The sequence below is a fragment of the Catharus ustulatus genome, chromosome 24, assembly GCF_009819885.2.
Source record: "Catharus ustulatus isolate bCatUst1 chromosome 24, bCatUst1.pri.v2, whole genome shotgun sequence".
In the NCBI taxonomy this organism is placed as follows: domain Eukaryota; kingdom Metazoa; phylum Chordata; class Aves; order Passeriformes; family Turdidae; genus Catharus; species Catharus ustulatus.
In genome coordinates, this window is record NC_046244.1 from 942352 (window position 1) to 956871 (window position 14520).

General features: G+C 51.4%; 1 protein-coding gene across 6 annotated transcripts in view; it reads left to right on the plus strand.

Moving 5' to 3' along the window:
- Positions 1-9699, plus strand: part of ARHGEF10L (Rho guanine nucleotide exchange factor 10 like) — a 38472-nt gene extending 28773 nt beyond the window's left edge. For all 6 annotated transcript variants that reach the window (XM_033079909.1, XM_033079910.2, XM_033079911.2 and 3 more), the window contains 7 exons: positions 968-1054; positions 1337-1557; positions 2415-2569; positions 5809-5951; positions 6826-7000; positions 8104-8226; positions 8746-9699. In XM_033079909.1, the coding sequence (XP_032935800.1) occupies positions 968-1054; positions 1337-1557; positions 2415-2569; positions 5809-5951; positions 6826-7000; positions 8104-8226; positions 8746-9236 (1395 nt within the window). In that variant the 3' untranslated portion in view covers positions 9237-9699. The remainder of the gene's footprint in view (positions 1-967; positions 1055-1336; positions 1558-2414; positions 2570-5808; positions 5952-6825; positions 7001-8103; positions 8227-8745) is intronic.
- The last annotated feature ends 4821 nt before the right edge of the window (positions 9700-14520 follow it).

The following is a 14520-nucleotide window of genomic DNA, read 5'->3' on the forward strand; positions in this document are numbered from 1 at the left end:
AAAATGTGGAATAGCAGCTGGACTGTGCAATGGAATCCCAAATTTTTGGGGTTCCCACCGATCCCATGCCTGTTTGGGATGATTAGGGTTCTCCATCCCCTCCCCCCACTGATCCATCATTTTGGGGAAGAAAACCATAAATCCCATTCCAGAGGGGCTGGAAAAAGCAGGAACTGGGGCAATCCAGCCTGGAAAATCAGGAATAGCAGCTGGATCCCAAATTTTGGAGTCTGCACCGACATCCTGCCTGCTTGGGGTGATTTGGGTTCTCCATCCCCTTTCCCTTTGCATCCATGATTTTTGGGAACAAAACCACAAATCCCATTCCAGAGGGGCTGGAAAAAGCAGGAATTGATGGAATCTAAGGAGGAAAATCGGGACTAGCAGAATTTTGGGATCTGCACTGACATCCTGCCTCCTTGGGGTGATTTGAGTTCTCCATCCCCTTTCCCTTTACATCCATGATTTTGGGAGCAAAGGCACAAATCCCACAGTGTAGGAGGGGTTGGAAAACGTAGGAATTGGGGCAGTCCAGCCTGGAAAATGTGGAATAGCAGCTGGACTGTGCAATGGAATCCCAAATTTTTGGGGTTCCCACCGATCCCATGCCTGTTTGGGATGATTAGGGTTCTCCATCCCCTCCCCCCACTGATCCATCATTTTGGGGAAGAAAACCATAAATCCCATTCCAGAGGGGCTGGAAAAAGCAGGAACTGGGGCAATCCAGCCTGGAAAATCAGGAATAGCAGCTGGATCCCAAATTTTGGAGTCTACACCGACATCCCGCCTGCTTGGGGTGATTTGGGTTCTCCATCCCCTTTCCTTTATAGCCGTAATTTTGGGGCAGAAAGGCACAAATCCCACAGGGAAGGAGGGGTTGGAAAACGCAGGAATTGGGGCAGTCCAAGGGGGAAATGCAGGAATTGCAGCCGGGCCGTGTCCCAATCCCAGTTTTTGGGTTCCCCAGCTCGGAGCCGCTGTCCACAATCCCGTCCATTCCTCACTCCTGGGATTCTCGGCCGTCAGCACCTCCCTGCCCCAGGGCTTCCTGTGGGTGAGCAAAGCCCAAACTCCGGGATTTGGGATTATTTGAGGTGTGGGATTATTTGGGGGTTGGGATTTGGGATTATTTGGGATGGCTCTGGTCAGAATCCTGGAATGCTTATTCCTGGTATTCCCACAGATGGGAGGGGATGGGGGGGGCACATGGAGATCTGCGGGGGAGCACAACCCCAGTGGATCCTGGGGTTTGGGATTATTTGGGATTATTTGGGATTTGGGATGGCTGTGCTGGAATCCCATGATGCTCATTCTCACTTTTCCCATTTTCCTGCAGGTGGGAGGGGGGCAGGAGGGGGCGGGGGGGCAGGTGGAGATTTTCTCCCTGAACCGCTCTGTGCCCCGAACCGTCAAATCCTTCCCGGTGCCGGCCCCGGTGCTGTGCATGGAATTCATCCCAGAGCCGCATCCCGAGGATCCCCCGGAGCCAGGAGCGCCCCTGGAGCCGGCCCCCAACACCCCCCACCCCGCAGTGTGCCTGGGCCTGCAGGACGGGAGGTGAGATCCCAAATCCCGGCTCCCATCCCAAATCCCATCTCCTGTCCCAAATCCTGGCTCTAATCCGAAATCCCAGCTCCCATCCCAATCCCATCTCCTATCGCAAACCCCAGATCTAATCCCAAATCCTAGCTCCCGTCCCAAATCCCAGCTCCCATCCTGGCTCCCATCTCCCATCCCAAATCCTATCTCCCATCTGAAATCCCAGCTCCCATCCCAAATCCCATCTCCCGTCCCAAATCCCATCTCCTATCCCAAATCCCAGCTCCCATCCCAAATCCAGGCTATAATCCCAAATCCCAGCTCCCATCCCAAATCCCATCTCCCGTCCCAAATCCCATCTCCTATCCCAAATCCCAGCTCCCATCCCAAATCCAGGCTATAATCCCAAATCCCAGCTCCCATCCCAAATCCCTTCTCCCATCCCAAATCCCATCTCCCATCCAATCCTGGCTCTAATCTGAAATCCCATCTCCCATCCCAAACCCCAGATCTAGTCCCAAATCCCTTCTCCCATCCCAAATTCCATCTCCCATCCCAAATCCCAAGTCCCATCTCCCATCCTGACTCCCATCTCCCATCCCATCTCCCATCTCCCATCTCCCATCCCATCTCCCATCTCCCATCCCATCTCCCATCTCCCATCCCATCTCCCATCCCATCTCCCATCTCCCATCCTGACTCCCATCTCCCATCCCAAATCCCATCTCCCATCTCCCATCCTATCTCCCATCTCCCATCCCGACTCCCATCTCCCATCCCATCTCATCTCCCATCTCCCATCCCGACTCCCATGTCCCATCTCGACTCCCATGTCCCTCCCCGGGCTGTGGGGCTGATCCCATGTTCCCTCCCAGCCTGCTGGTGTACGGCAGTGTGGATTCGGGAACTCCGTGCCTGCAGCGCTGCCAGGTCCCGGGATCGCCGCCCATCCTGTGCCTGCGGCACAGCCCCGAGTTGCTGCTGGCCGGGCTGCAGGACGGACACGTGGCCGCCTTCCCCCGGAGCCACGGTGAGCGCGCCCCACCGGGATAGCCCCTGTGGAGCGGGATAAATCCCTGCTCAGGATCAATCCCCCTTCAGGATATCCCTTTGGGATTGGGATAAATCCCTGTTTAGGATATCCCACTGGGATTGGGATAGATCCCTGTTCAGGATATCCCATTGGGATTGGGATAAATCCCCGTTTAGGATAAATCCCCTTTTAGGATATCCCATTGGGATTGGGATAGATCCCCATTTAGGATATCCTTTTGGGATTGGGATAGATCCCCGTTTAGGATAAATCCCCTTTTAGGATATCCCATTGGGATTGGGATAAATCCCCTTTTAGGATATCCCATTGGGATTGGGATATATCCCCTTTTAGGATATCCCACTGGGATTAGGATAAATCCCTGTTCAGGATATCCCATTGGGATTTGGATAGATCCCCATTTAGGATAAATCCCCTTTTAAGATATCCCATTGGGATAAATTCCCATTCAGGATATTCTGCTGGGATGAATTCATATTTAGGATAAATCCCAGTTCAGGATATTCCTTTGGGATAAATGTTTATTTAGGATCCATATTTAGGATATCCTGTTGGGATTGGGATAAATCCCCATTTAGTATAAATCCTGTTTTAGGATCTCCCATCAGGATAAATCCCTATTTAGGATTCATATTTAAGATACCCCATGGGGATAAGTCCCAGTTTGGGATGATTCCACATTTAGGAAAAATCCCCATTTAGGATATCCTATTGGGATAAACCCCTATTTAGGATCCATATTTAGGTTATCCCATTGGGATGAATCCCTGTTTAGGGTCCATATTTAGGATATCCCATTGGGATGAATCCCTGATTAGGATCCATATTTTAAATATCCCATTGGGATTGGGATAAATACCCACTTAGGATGTTCCAGGGGGATAAATCCCTATTTAGTTTCCATATTTAGGATATCCCATTGGCATTGGGATGAATCCCCATTTGGGATATGCTATCAGGACTGGGATAAATCCCCATTTAGGATGAATCCTCATTTAGGATATCCCATTAGGATGAATTCATATTTAGGATAAATCCCTGTTCAGGATATCCATCAGGATAAATCCTTGTGTAGGATCTATATTTAGGATATCCCATCGGGACTGGGATAAATCCCCATTTGGGATAAACCCCATTTAGGATAAGTCTCCATTCAGGATATTCCATCAGGATTGATCCCTATTTAGGATCTGTATTTAGGGTATCCCATTGGGATTGGGATGAGTCTCTATTTAGGATAAATCCTCATTTAGGACATCCCATCATGATGAATCCATATTTAGGATATCCCATTGGGATAAATCCACATTTGTGATAAATCCCCATTTGGGATATCCCATTGGGATAAATCCCCATTCAGGATATCCCTCTGGGTTAAATCCCTGTTTTTCCTTTGCTTTCCTGGTATTTTCCCCTTCCCTTGGCAGCCCCAGAGCAGGAAATTCCGATTTTCCTATGGTGGATTTTAACAAACTCGTTTTGGGGGAAAACCTTGGGAAAATGGTCCTGGAGAGGAGACGCTGCAAGATTCAGGGTGGGCTGCACAAGGAATGGGAATTACCTTCCCAAAATTCCTGGGTTTGGGGCTGGAAATGGCGCTGGTCCCCTCCAATCCCCCACAGGTGGAAAATTCCCTTTATTCCCTGGATTTTGGGGTTGTTTCCCTGGGATTTGGCTCAGGCTGAGGTCCCATCCTGCTGCAATCCCTCTTTTCCAGGAGTTCCTGGACTGGGAAATTCCTCGTTTTCATCACTAGGGGGTTGGAAAGAGCTGGTAATCCTGTGGAATTCAGGATGGAATTCCAAGTTTTCTCCAGGAAAAGCTGTGGGAAGCAGCACCTGGCTTAATCCCGAGCCACCAAATCCCCCTAAACTCAGATTTTTGGGATTGTGCCCATTACCCTTCCCAAATGGGAGCCAATTAAGGGATATAATTAGTTTTAATGGATTAAACAGCAACCACAGGGGGGAGTTCTTAACCTCATCCCGATTTTTGGGAGGAAAAAGCTTCCCTGGAATCGCTCCTTTTCCATGGAAATCAGGATTTGCTGGGAGAAAGGCTTGGAGCATCCATAGGCTCCTCCATCCCTGGGATCTGAGGGTTTGGATAAAAAACATGGATTGGGAAGTAAAAGATGGAAAGTGCCAATGGATTGGAACCTCTGGTATTGCATTGATCCCGATCTATCTGCTCCTGGATCCTTGGGATTGGGCCTGGAATGACCCTTCTGGAGCAAATCCATTTTAAAAAAATGGAATTTGGGCTTTTCCAAGGAGCCTTCGGGTAGAGGTGCCTACTTCTTCACTGCTTCAGTGCCATGTGCGGAGGGAAAAGGGAATTTTGGGAATGTTGGGAAGTGGGGATGTCGCTCCTGGTGACTCCTGGGGGACTCGGCTGTACCTGGAGCTTCCAGAGTGTGCTGAGCATTCCGTGTTATCCTGTTATTCTGTTCCCATTTATCCCAATCCCCTTGCCCTGTTCCCTGTTGTTATCCTGTTTCCTGTTCCCTGTTATCCCATTCCCTGTTACCCCATTCCTTGTTTTCCTATTCCATTATCTTGTTCCTGTTATCCCATTCCATTATCTTGTTCCTGTTTTCCCATTCCCTGTTCTATTATCCCATTCCATTTTCCTGTTCCTGTTTTCCTGCTCTTGTTACACCATTCTCTGATCCCATTCTGTTATCCCATTCCATTATCCTGTTCCTGATCCTATTCCGTTATCCCATTCCCTGTTAACCTGTTGCCATTTTCCTGTTCCAAGGTTTCCTCTTATTCCATTCCCTGACTCCATTCATTCCCAGTTATCCCGTTATCTGTTCCCAGAGGGTTTATGGGATGTTCTGGATGGGGTCAGACCCTGACCCCATTCCCAGTTATCCCATTCCCAGAGGGTGTATGGGATGTTCTGGGTGGGGTCCGGCCCTGACCCCATTCCCGGTTATCCCGTTCCCAGAGGGTTTATGGGATCCTCCAGGTGGGCTCAGACCCTGACCCCATTCCCGGTTATCCCATTCCCACAGGGTTTATGGGATGTTCTGGGTGGGCTCAGACCCTAATCCCATTCCCGGTTATCCCGTTCCCAGAGGGTTTATGGGATGTTCTGGGTGGGGTCAGGCCCTGATCCCATTCCTGGTTATCCCGTTCCCAGAGGGTTTATGGGATGTTCCAGGTGGGGTCGGGCCCTAACCCCATTCCCGGTTATCCCGTTCCCAGAGGGTTTATGGGATACGGGCGCGGTGCGGATGATCCGGGTGGGCTCGGGCCCTGTGCGGGCGCTGCTGGTGCTGGAGGAGTCGCTCTGGGCCAGCTCCCAGAACCTCGTCAGCGTCCTGGACACTCCAGAACTGCAGAGCCAGGTATGGAGCAGGAACAGGGAAATGGGATCGGGATCGGAATCGGGATCAAGAATGGGGACAGGGAGGGGGATGGGAACAGGAATCGGAATGGGAACAGGATCGGGAATGATAATGGGATGGGGATGGGGATGGCAATGGGGAACGGTATGGGAATGGGAACAGGAATGGGAGTGGGAAGGAGAATGAGAACAAGAACAGGAATGGGAATGGGATCAGGAATGGGAATAGGATTGGGAACGGATATGGGAATGGTGTGGGAATGGGATTGGGAATGGGAATAGGACTGGGAATGGATATGGGAATAGGAATGGGAACAGGAATGGGAATGGGATCAGGAACAGATACAGGAATGGGAATGGGGACAGGTATGGGAATGGGAACAAGAATAGGATGGGAAGGAGAATGGGAAGGGGAACAGTGATGGGATTGGGAATAGGATTTGGACCAGATACGGGAATGGGATTGGGAACGGCAGTAGGACTGGGAACGGATATGGGAATGGGATTGGGAATGGGAATAGGAGTGGGAACAGGAACGGGAATGGAATCAGGAATGGGAGTGGGATCAGGAACAGATACAGGAATGGGAATGGGGACGGGGATGGGAATGGGGACAGGGATGGGAATGGGAACAGGAATAGGATGGGAAGGAGAATGGGAACGGAAACAGGAATGGGAATAGGAGTGGGAACAGATGGAGATGAGAGTGGGGATGGGGATGGGGATGGGGATGGGAAGAAGCCCTGGAAAGGTCTTGGAGCAGGACTGGATTCTGGCAGGGAGGACTGGGATGTGAATTCCTGGCAGAGCTCTGCACTCCCAGAGCAGGAATTCTGGGAATGTTGGTAATCCCAGTAATCCTGGGAATCCCCCAGCACTGTTTCGAGGCGCACCCCGAGCCCGCGGCGGCCGTGACGCTGATGGTGCGGGCGGGCAGCGGGGTGTGGATGGCGTTTGCCCAGGGCTCCTCCATCCGCCTGTTCCACACCGAGACCCGCGAGCACCTCCAGGAGATCAACGTGGCCACCAGGACCACCCTGCTGCAGCCCGGTGAGCAATTAACAGCCCTAATTAGGGGCATTCATTAATGGATCCATGGGACTGAGGGAATGGGACCACCCTGCTGCAGCCCAGTGAACAATTAGAACCCCAATTATTGTCATTAATTAATGATCCTGGGGGAGTCAGGGAATGGGACCACCCTGCTGCTGCCCAGTGAGTGATTAAAAATCCTAATTAGGGTCATTAATTAATGGATCTATGGGGAATCAAGGAATGAGACCACCCTACTGCTGCCTGGTGAGATCCTAATTAATAACTAATGAGGGAAATTAATTAATGGATCCAGGGGGATATAGGGAATGGGGCAGCCCAGGGGGTCCCACTGGGATCCATGACTTTCCCAAGGAGTGGGGCAGGGATGGAGCTGGCCAGGAATTGTGGATCCCAGCTTCGTTCTGTGATCCCGTCCCTGGATCCCAACTTTGTTCTGTGATCTCATTCCTGGATTCCAACTTTGTTCCATGATCCTATCCCTGGATCCTAAATTTGTCCCGTGATCCCATCCCCCATCCCTCTCCTTCTCCAGGTTATCCCAGCCTCGTTCCCACTCCACAGATCCATAATCCCTTCATTAGTTCCAAGCACCAGACTCATGTAATTCCCTGGGTTTTCCCCTTTTTCCCTCTTTTTCCAGGCATGTCCTGATATCCCAGTATCCTGATATCCCAATATCCCGATGTCCCAATGTCCTGATATCTCTCCCATCCCTGCATTGGGATTAAATCCATTTGAGCTCCAGCCCCCAAACCCTTTGGACTGTGGCGGCTCCTTCAGGAGCTGCAGCCTTGTGGATTTACCGATTTCCCCAGATTTATCACTTTCCCTGGATTTCTCTCTTTCCTTGGATTTATCACTTTCCCAACTCCTGCTAATTTCTTCCCATAAACTCCTCATTTCCTGTTGGAATCTCTCTTTTCTCCCACTTTTCCTTTTGCCTCCTTTAATTCCTTTCTATCCCCAGCACTTCCCACTGGCTGTGGATCTGCTGGGATCTTCCCAAGGCTGTTCCCTATGGAAACCCCATGGCTGGCTGGGAGTTGGGCCGTGGGATTCTCCCTGATCCTGGCTTTTCCCCGCTTTTCCTGTTGCAGGACAGAAGCTCGTGCGCGTCACCAGCCTCCTGCTGTGCCAGGGCTCACTCTGGGTGGGGACAGATCTGGGAATCATCGTCCTGCTGCCCGTGCCACGCCTGGAGGGCATCCCGAAAATCACCGGTGAGCCCCACATCCTTCCCGTTCCCAAAAAAGAGCGCCATTCCCAAAAAACACCACTATTCCATAAAAAGAGTGTCATTCCCTAAAAATACCACCATTCCCAAAAAAGGGTGCCATTCCCAAAAAACACCACTATTCCCTAAAAAGTGTGTTGTTCCCTAAAAACGCCGCTGTTCCCAAAAAAGGGCACTGTTCCCAAAAAAGGTGCCATTGTCAAAGAAACAATGCCATTCCTAAAAATGGTGGCATTCCCTAAAAAACAGCACCATTGCCTAAAACCAATGTCATTCCCAAAAAATGGCCCCATTCCCAGCCCTCTCTGGGCTTGTTCCCATCCCAATCCCTCTGTTTCCATTCCCAGTCTCGTTCCCATCCTGATGCCACTGTTTCTGTTCCCACCCCATTCCCAGCCCCTTTCCCAGCCTGTTCCCATCCCAGCTCTGCTGTTACCATCTGAGCCCATTCCCAGCCCTTTCCCAGCCGGTTCCCGGCCGTTCCCATCCAATCCCTGTTTTCCAGGGAAGGGGATGGTGTCCCTGAACGGCCACGCCGGCCCCGTGCAGTTCCTGGCACTGGCTCTCAGCACTTTGGCCCCCGACGCGCTCCGGGCCGAGCAGGACGAGCCCGACGAGGCCGAGGAGGAGAAATCCCCAGATCCAGAGGGGCTCCCGCCGCGGGAAATGCGGAAAAAAGGGATTTTGTTACAATACCGGCTGCGCTCCACGGCACACCTGCCCGGCCAGCTGCTCTCCGTGCGGGAAGCGGCGCCAGGAACGCCGGGAACGCCGGGACACGCCGAGGAAGACGGATCCATCTACGAGCTGGCTGATGATCCCGACGTGTGGGTGCGGAGCCGGCCCTGCTCCCGGGATTCTTCCCGCAAGGAAATCTCTTCCGTGGCCATCATCTCTGGAGGCCGTGGGTACCGGGATTTCCGGGCGGAATCCGTGCGCCGCTCCGGAGATGCCGACAGCTCCTTGCTCATCTGGCAGCTCCCGCTGGCGCTGTGAGCCCGCCCGGAATTCCCGAATTTCCTACCTCAGGAATCCCCCAAATTCCCGAGAGTGGCACTGCCTCAGCCGCTGGAAGGAAAAAAACTGGGAAAAAAGTGGGATTTTTCCCCCAAATCCAGCAGATCTGGAGTTGGGAGCAGCGGGATTTTCCCGGTGTCCCTGTGTGTGTGTGTGTGTGTGTGTGTGGATAATCCCTAGAGATAGAAATCCCTGGGTTATAAATAGGCTGTACATTATTACCTGTAAAAAAGAAGGAATCTGTATATATTGGGATTGCCGGGAAGAGCGGGAGCAGCTCCCGAAAACACAGCTCCGGCTGCAATATCCACTCCTCCCAGTCCTGACTGGGAATTTGTGGATCTTCCGTGCCGAAATCCCCTGGATTTGGGAGCCGAGCCCGCTCGGCTTCCTGAGGAAAGGAAAACAGGGGGAGCGTGGAAATAAATCCCATAGGAATGGCTGTGGTTTCCTTGGTTTGTGGCTTCGGGGCTTTCCCGGGATTTGGGGGCAGCATTGCAAAGGTTCTGTTTTCCTGGGAATGCTCTGGGATGGGGTTTGGAGTAGCCTGGGAATGCAGAAGATCTCCAGTGGAATGGGGTGAGTTTTAAGATAATTCCAGTCCATCCCAGAATTCTGGGATTCTAATGCATCTCCCCTGGAGCTGCATATCTCAAAATCAGTATAAAAGCCCCAAAATTTCCGCTTTTCCCACTGGGAATGGGGCAGGACAGAGGGAAAATCCACCCCTCGTTCCTCTGCTTTTGCCCTCTCCATCAACACCCGAGAAATCCCATCCCAGGGAGTTGGAAAGTTGGGAATTCATCCCAGGACTGGATCTATTCCCATTCCTGCCTGGAACGGGCTCCAATGGGATTTTATGGGGAGCATCCCAGAGATGGGATAGATATTCCTGAACCCTGGACTGGGAACTTCTCATGGATATTCCATCCTCATTCCAACCCTCTCAGGGATATTCCATCCTCATCCCAAACCTCTCAGGGATATTCCCTCCTCATCCCAAACCTCTCAGGGATATTCCATCCTCATCCCAACCCTCTCAGGGATATTCCCCTGTCCTTGTCCCATCCCTCACTGTATCCTTGGAATCCATGGATCGATGGGGCTGATCCAGCTCCATGGGCTGAAATGATCCCAAAGAGAAGTGGATTCTGTGCTCCCACTCTCTTTGAGCCAGTCTCCAAGCTGGTTTTTCTGAGGCCAACACCTCTTCTCCCAGATTTCCTGTTCCAGGCTGGGAATTTGGGGCAGGGGGTTGATTCCAGGGCAGGCCCCACTCCTGCCTCCCCCAGGGGTCCCATGTTCGACACCGGCGCCCACCTTGGGGACATCAGGTGGCATCAAGCGACACTCAGAGGCTTTTGACATCTCCCCCTGGCACAGCTCAGCTGCTCTGGGCGCTGGAGAGCTGGGAATGCTCCGGATCCAGGGATTTCATGGTCTGATTGCTGCGCACAAACACTGCAGCAGCCCCAGCTAAAAATAATCAACACTCGCTGCATTCGGGGCTGATCGACGAGCAGCAGCGGCTCCTGGGAATTCCCTGGGATGAGAGGTTGGAAATGGGACTCGTGGGGGCTCATCCCATTTGGGGAAACTTCCCATAATTTCCAATGTGGGTAAATAGGGAGCAGAGTCAATTTTAGGGGAGAAGTCTGGGAATATTTCACCTCCAAAATGGGCAGAACGTCTGTGCATTCCATACAAGGCAGGGGCACATACATAACTCATGAGGGCTCATCCTGTTTGGAAAAACTTCCCAGGATTTTCAGTGGGGGTTCCTAGGGAACAATTCTATAGGTGAAATCCAAGAATATTTTGCTCCCAAGGTGGGCAGAACTTCCGTGCATTCCTTGCAAGGAGGGATTTGAATCTGTGACTTGTGGGGGTTCATGCTGTTTGGAAAACCTTCCCTGGTTTTCCAATGTGAGTAAATAGGGAGCAGAGCTGATTTTAGGGAAGAAGTCCAGGAATATTTCACCCCCCAAATGGGCAGAACTTCGTGTTTTCCATGTAAGGAGGGGTTCTTTCCACACTTTGCACGCAAGGAAAGGCTGGAAACCGGAGTGTCCCTAACTCGTGAGAGCTCATCCTGTTTGGAAAAACTTCCCAGGACTTCCAGTGTGGGTTCACAGGAAGCAAAGTTAATTTTAGAGGAGAAACCCAGAAATATTTCTCCCCCACAGATCCAGAGGAAATTCCAAGGGTTTTTTTTTCTGTCTGCTCTTGCCAAGGAAGCACTTCCATGTGAATTCCTTTTGGGCTTCATCCATGCACTGGTGGGAACTGGTGATGAAAAAGATGGACATGGAACATTCCAGATGTGGTGGGATTTGGGAGGGAAAAGATGGACGAGGAACATTCCAGGTGTGGTGGGACCTGGGATAGAAAAGATGGACATTGAACATGGATACCTCACATTCCATGGATACCTCAAATTCCATCAGATATCAAATTTTCCATTGGATATCCCACTTCCATTGGATAGCCCACATTCCATCCCACTCCTGCCCACTGCCTTGGGCTTTGCAGGGAATTCAACAACCTGGAGCTGCTGCTGAGACCTTTTTGGGTTATTTTGGTCTCATTCCTTAAGGAAAAGGGTGGTGGATGAATCATTCCTGGATTTTCCTGCTACAGGCCAGAATCCTCCTGTCTTTATTTCCCTGTCACTCTGATCTCCCTCAAAACTGGCTTAGAGCTGCTGCCTGTCCGAGCTTAAACTCCCCCAAAGGCTTATCCCAACCAGATTCCCAGTTTTTGACAAGCCTCGCAACGCTCCGCAGCTCCCTCTTCCCAAGATAATAGGATTAATTACAGCCGGATTTGTGTTCCTGTGCTGGGATTGAGGAAACGCTGATGGCTTCACCTTGCCCCTCTTTCCCCTGCCAGATTTGGGCTCCGGAATCGCTTCCCTTGGAGCTATGAGTGACCAGGAGGCTGAGAGATGATGGGGAAGCAGCAAGGCCAGGAGCTGCGAGATTCCGGGGATTTTGGAAAGCTGGGCTGAAGAAACAGCGATGACCATGCTGGAAGGGGATGTTGGAGTGATGGGTGTTGGAATGTGGGTGTTGGAATGGTGGGTGTTGGAATGTTGGGTGTTGGAATGGTGAGTATTGGAATGGTGGATGTTGGAATGATGGATGTTGGAATGGTGGATGTTGGAACATTGGGTGTTGGTATGATGGCCATAGTGGAATGGTGGAATGGTGGATGCTGGAATGGTGGCCATGGTGGGATGGTGGATGTTGGAATGATGAATGTTGGAATGATAGCCAAGGTGGAATGATGGATGTTGGAATGATGGTCATGTTGGCATGATGGACACAGTGAAGGGGATGTTGGAGCCATGGGTGTTGGAATGATGGCCATGGTGGAGTGCTGGTTGTGGTGGAATGATGGATTTCGGAATGATGGCCCTGGTAGGAGAGGATGTTGGAATGATGGCCATGGTAGAACAATGGATGTTGGAATGATTGATGTTGACATGATGGACACAGTGGAAGAGATGTTTGAGACATGGATATTGCAATGATGGATGGTGGAATGGTGGATGTTGGAATTACGGCCATGGTGGAAGGAGATGTTGGAATTACAGTCATGGTGGAAGGGATGTTGGAATCATGCCCATGCCACTGGGCAAGGCCATAGTCATGGTGGCCCCATGGCAAACCCATAGGGATGCTGATCCCAAGTATCCTGTTGGGATAAGGAGCCACGTGCTGCACCAAATCCTCATCCCAACCCTCAGGAATGCTGGATCTGTGAGCAGACACCAGCCCATCATGGCAAACCCACGGTGCAGGAAACCTGTCAGAATGTCAATCCCAACCACCCCATTGGGAATGCTGGGAAGAGCAGGACTGGCTCCCAAAAAACAGCTCCGACTGCAATATCCACTCCTCCCAGTCCTGACTGGAAATTTGTGGATCTTCCATACCGAAATCCCCTGGATTTGGGAGCCAAGCCCACTCATCTTCCCGAGGAAAGGAAAATGAGGGGAGCATGGAAACAAATCCCATAGGAATGACTGTGGTTTCCTTGGTTTGTGGCTTTGGGACTTCCCCGGGATTTGGGGACAGCATTCCAAAGGTTCTGTTTCCTTGGGAATGCTCTGGGATGGGGCTTGGAGCAGCCTGGGATTAGGGGCCGTGTGTTGCACCAACCCTCATCCCAGTCCTTGGGGATGCTGGACACCCTTGACCTCCGGAATGTCTGAGCCCCCCTCACCCCACTCTTGAGCGTTAATTATCTTCTCATTAAGGCTCCAGGCCGGGCTCTTTCCCAGCACCAGCCTGGCTTTGGGCAGCTGGGAGAAGGTCGGGAGGTCCATCCCTAATTCCAGGCCCGCGTGAACGCCCCCCATTAGCGTAATTAGCCGCGCTAACGAGGAGCTGTGATGTTTTATGCATGGCGCCTAATTTTACTCTGGCAAGCTCCCGCTAAATTTAACTCCATTAATCATTGATTCCCAAGGGGCTGGATCCCTGATTAGTGTCACATGGATTAGGGCAGGAGAGGGATTTCAGATAAACCCCCCTCGCCTTTCTCCTGCGGGATCCGGAGCCGCCGGGCCTTGGATAAGTCTGGAATGCGGCTGGAAGACGTCCCTCCTTCCCTGGGTTTTTTTGGCACTGTTTTCTGGGAAAAAGCAGGAAAACAAAAGCATTGTGGGATTGTTTCCTCCTCCCCATTCCCAATCCCGGTTTTCTTGTCTGTGTTTACACAGCAGAGCTGTCAGTGATTAATTTTTGTTGTTGGGGGCTCCAAGAGTTTATGGAGCAATTCCCAGATTTCCTTGATGAATTCCCAAATGTTGGGAGCCACTGCTTGGTCCTGCATCCATCAGCCTGTCCAGACAGCGGCGGATCCATCAATCCCCACTGCAGATGTCGGAATTCCTCAAGGAGCCTGAAGACAAGGTTTGAGTCCCTTCAGAGTCCAACTGCTCCCGTTTTCCTCCCATTCCCTAAGGAAAAAATCCCCCTCATTATTTCAGAACCACTGCATTTTAATGGATTTCCCCCCTTCCTTAACCCCATCCTGACAATTTTCCATGGATCCATCCTATTCCCACCCCTCATCCTCAGAGATGAGGATTTGGGAGGTGTCCATGAATCTCTTCCAGCTGGTGGAACCACCAAGATCCTGCTTTTCCACCATCCCTCTGGATTTTAAGGGATTTTCCCTTTCCCCTTCTGTGGGAAACATGGCTTGGCTGTGGGGAGGGAGGGTAGGGATGGTTTATTCCCAGATCCAGTGA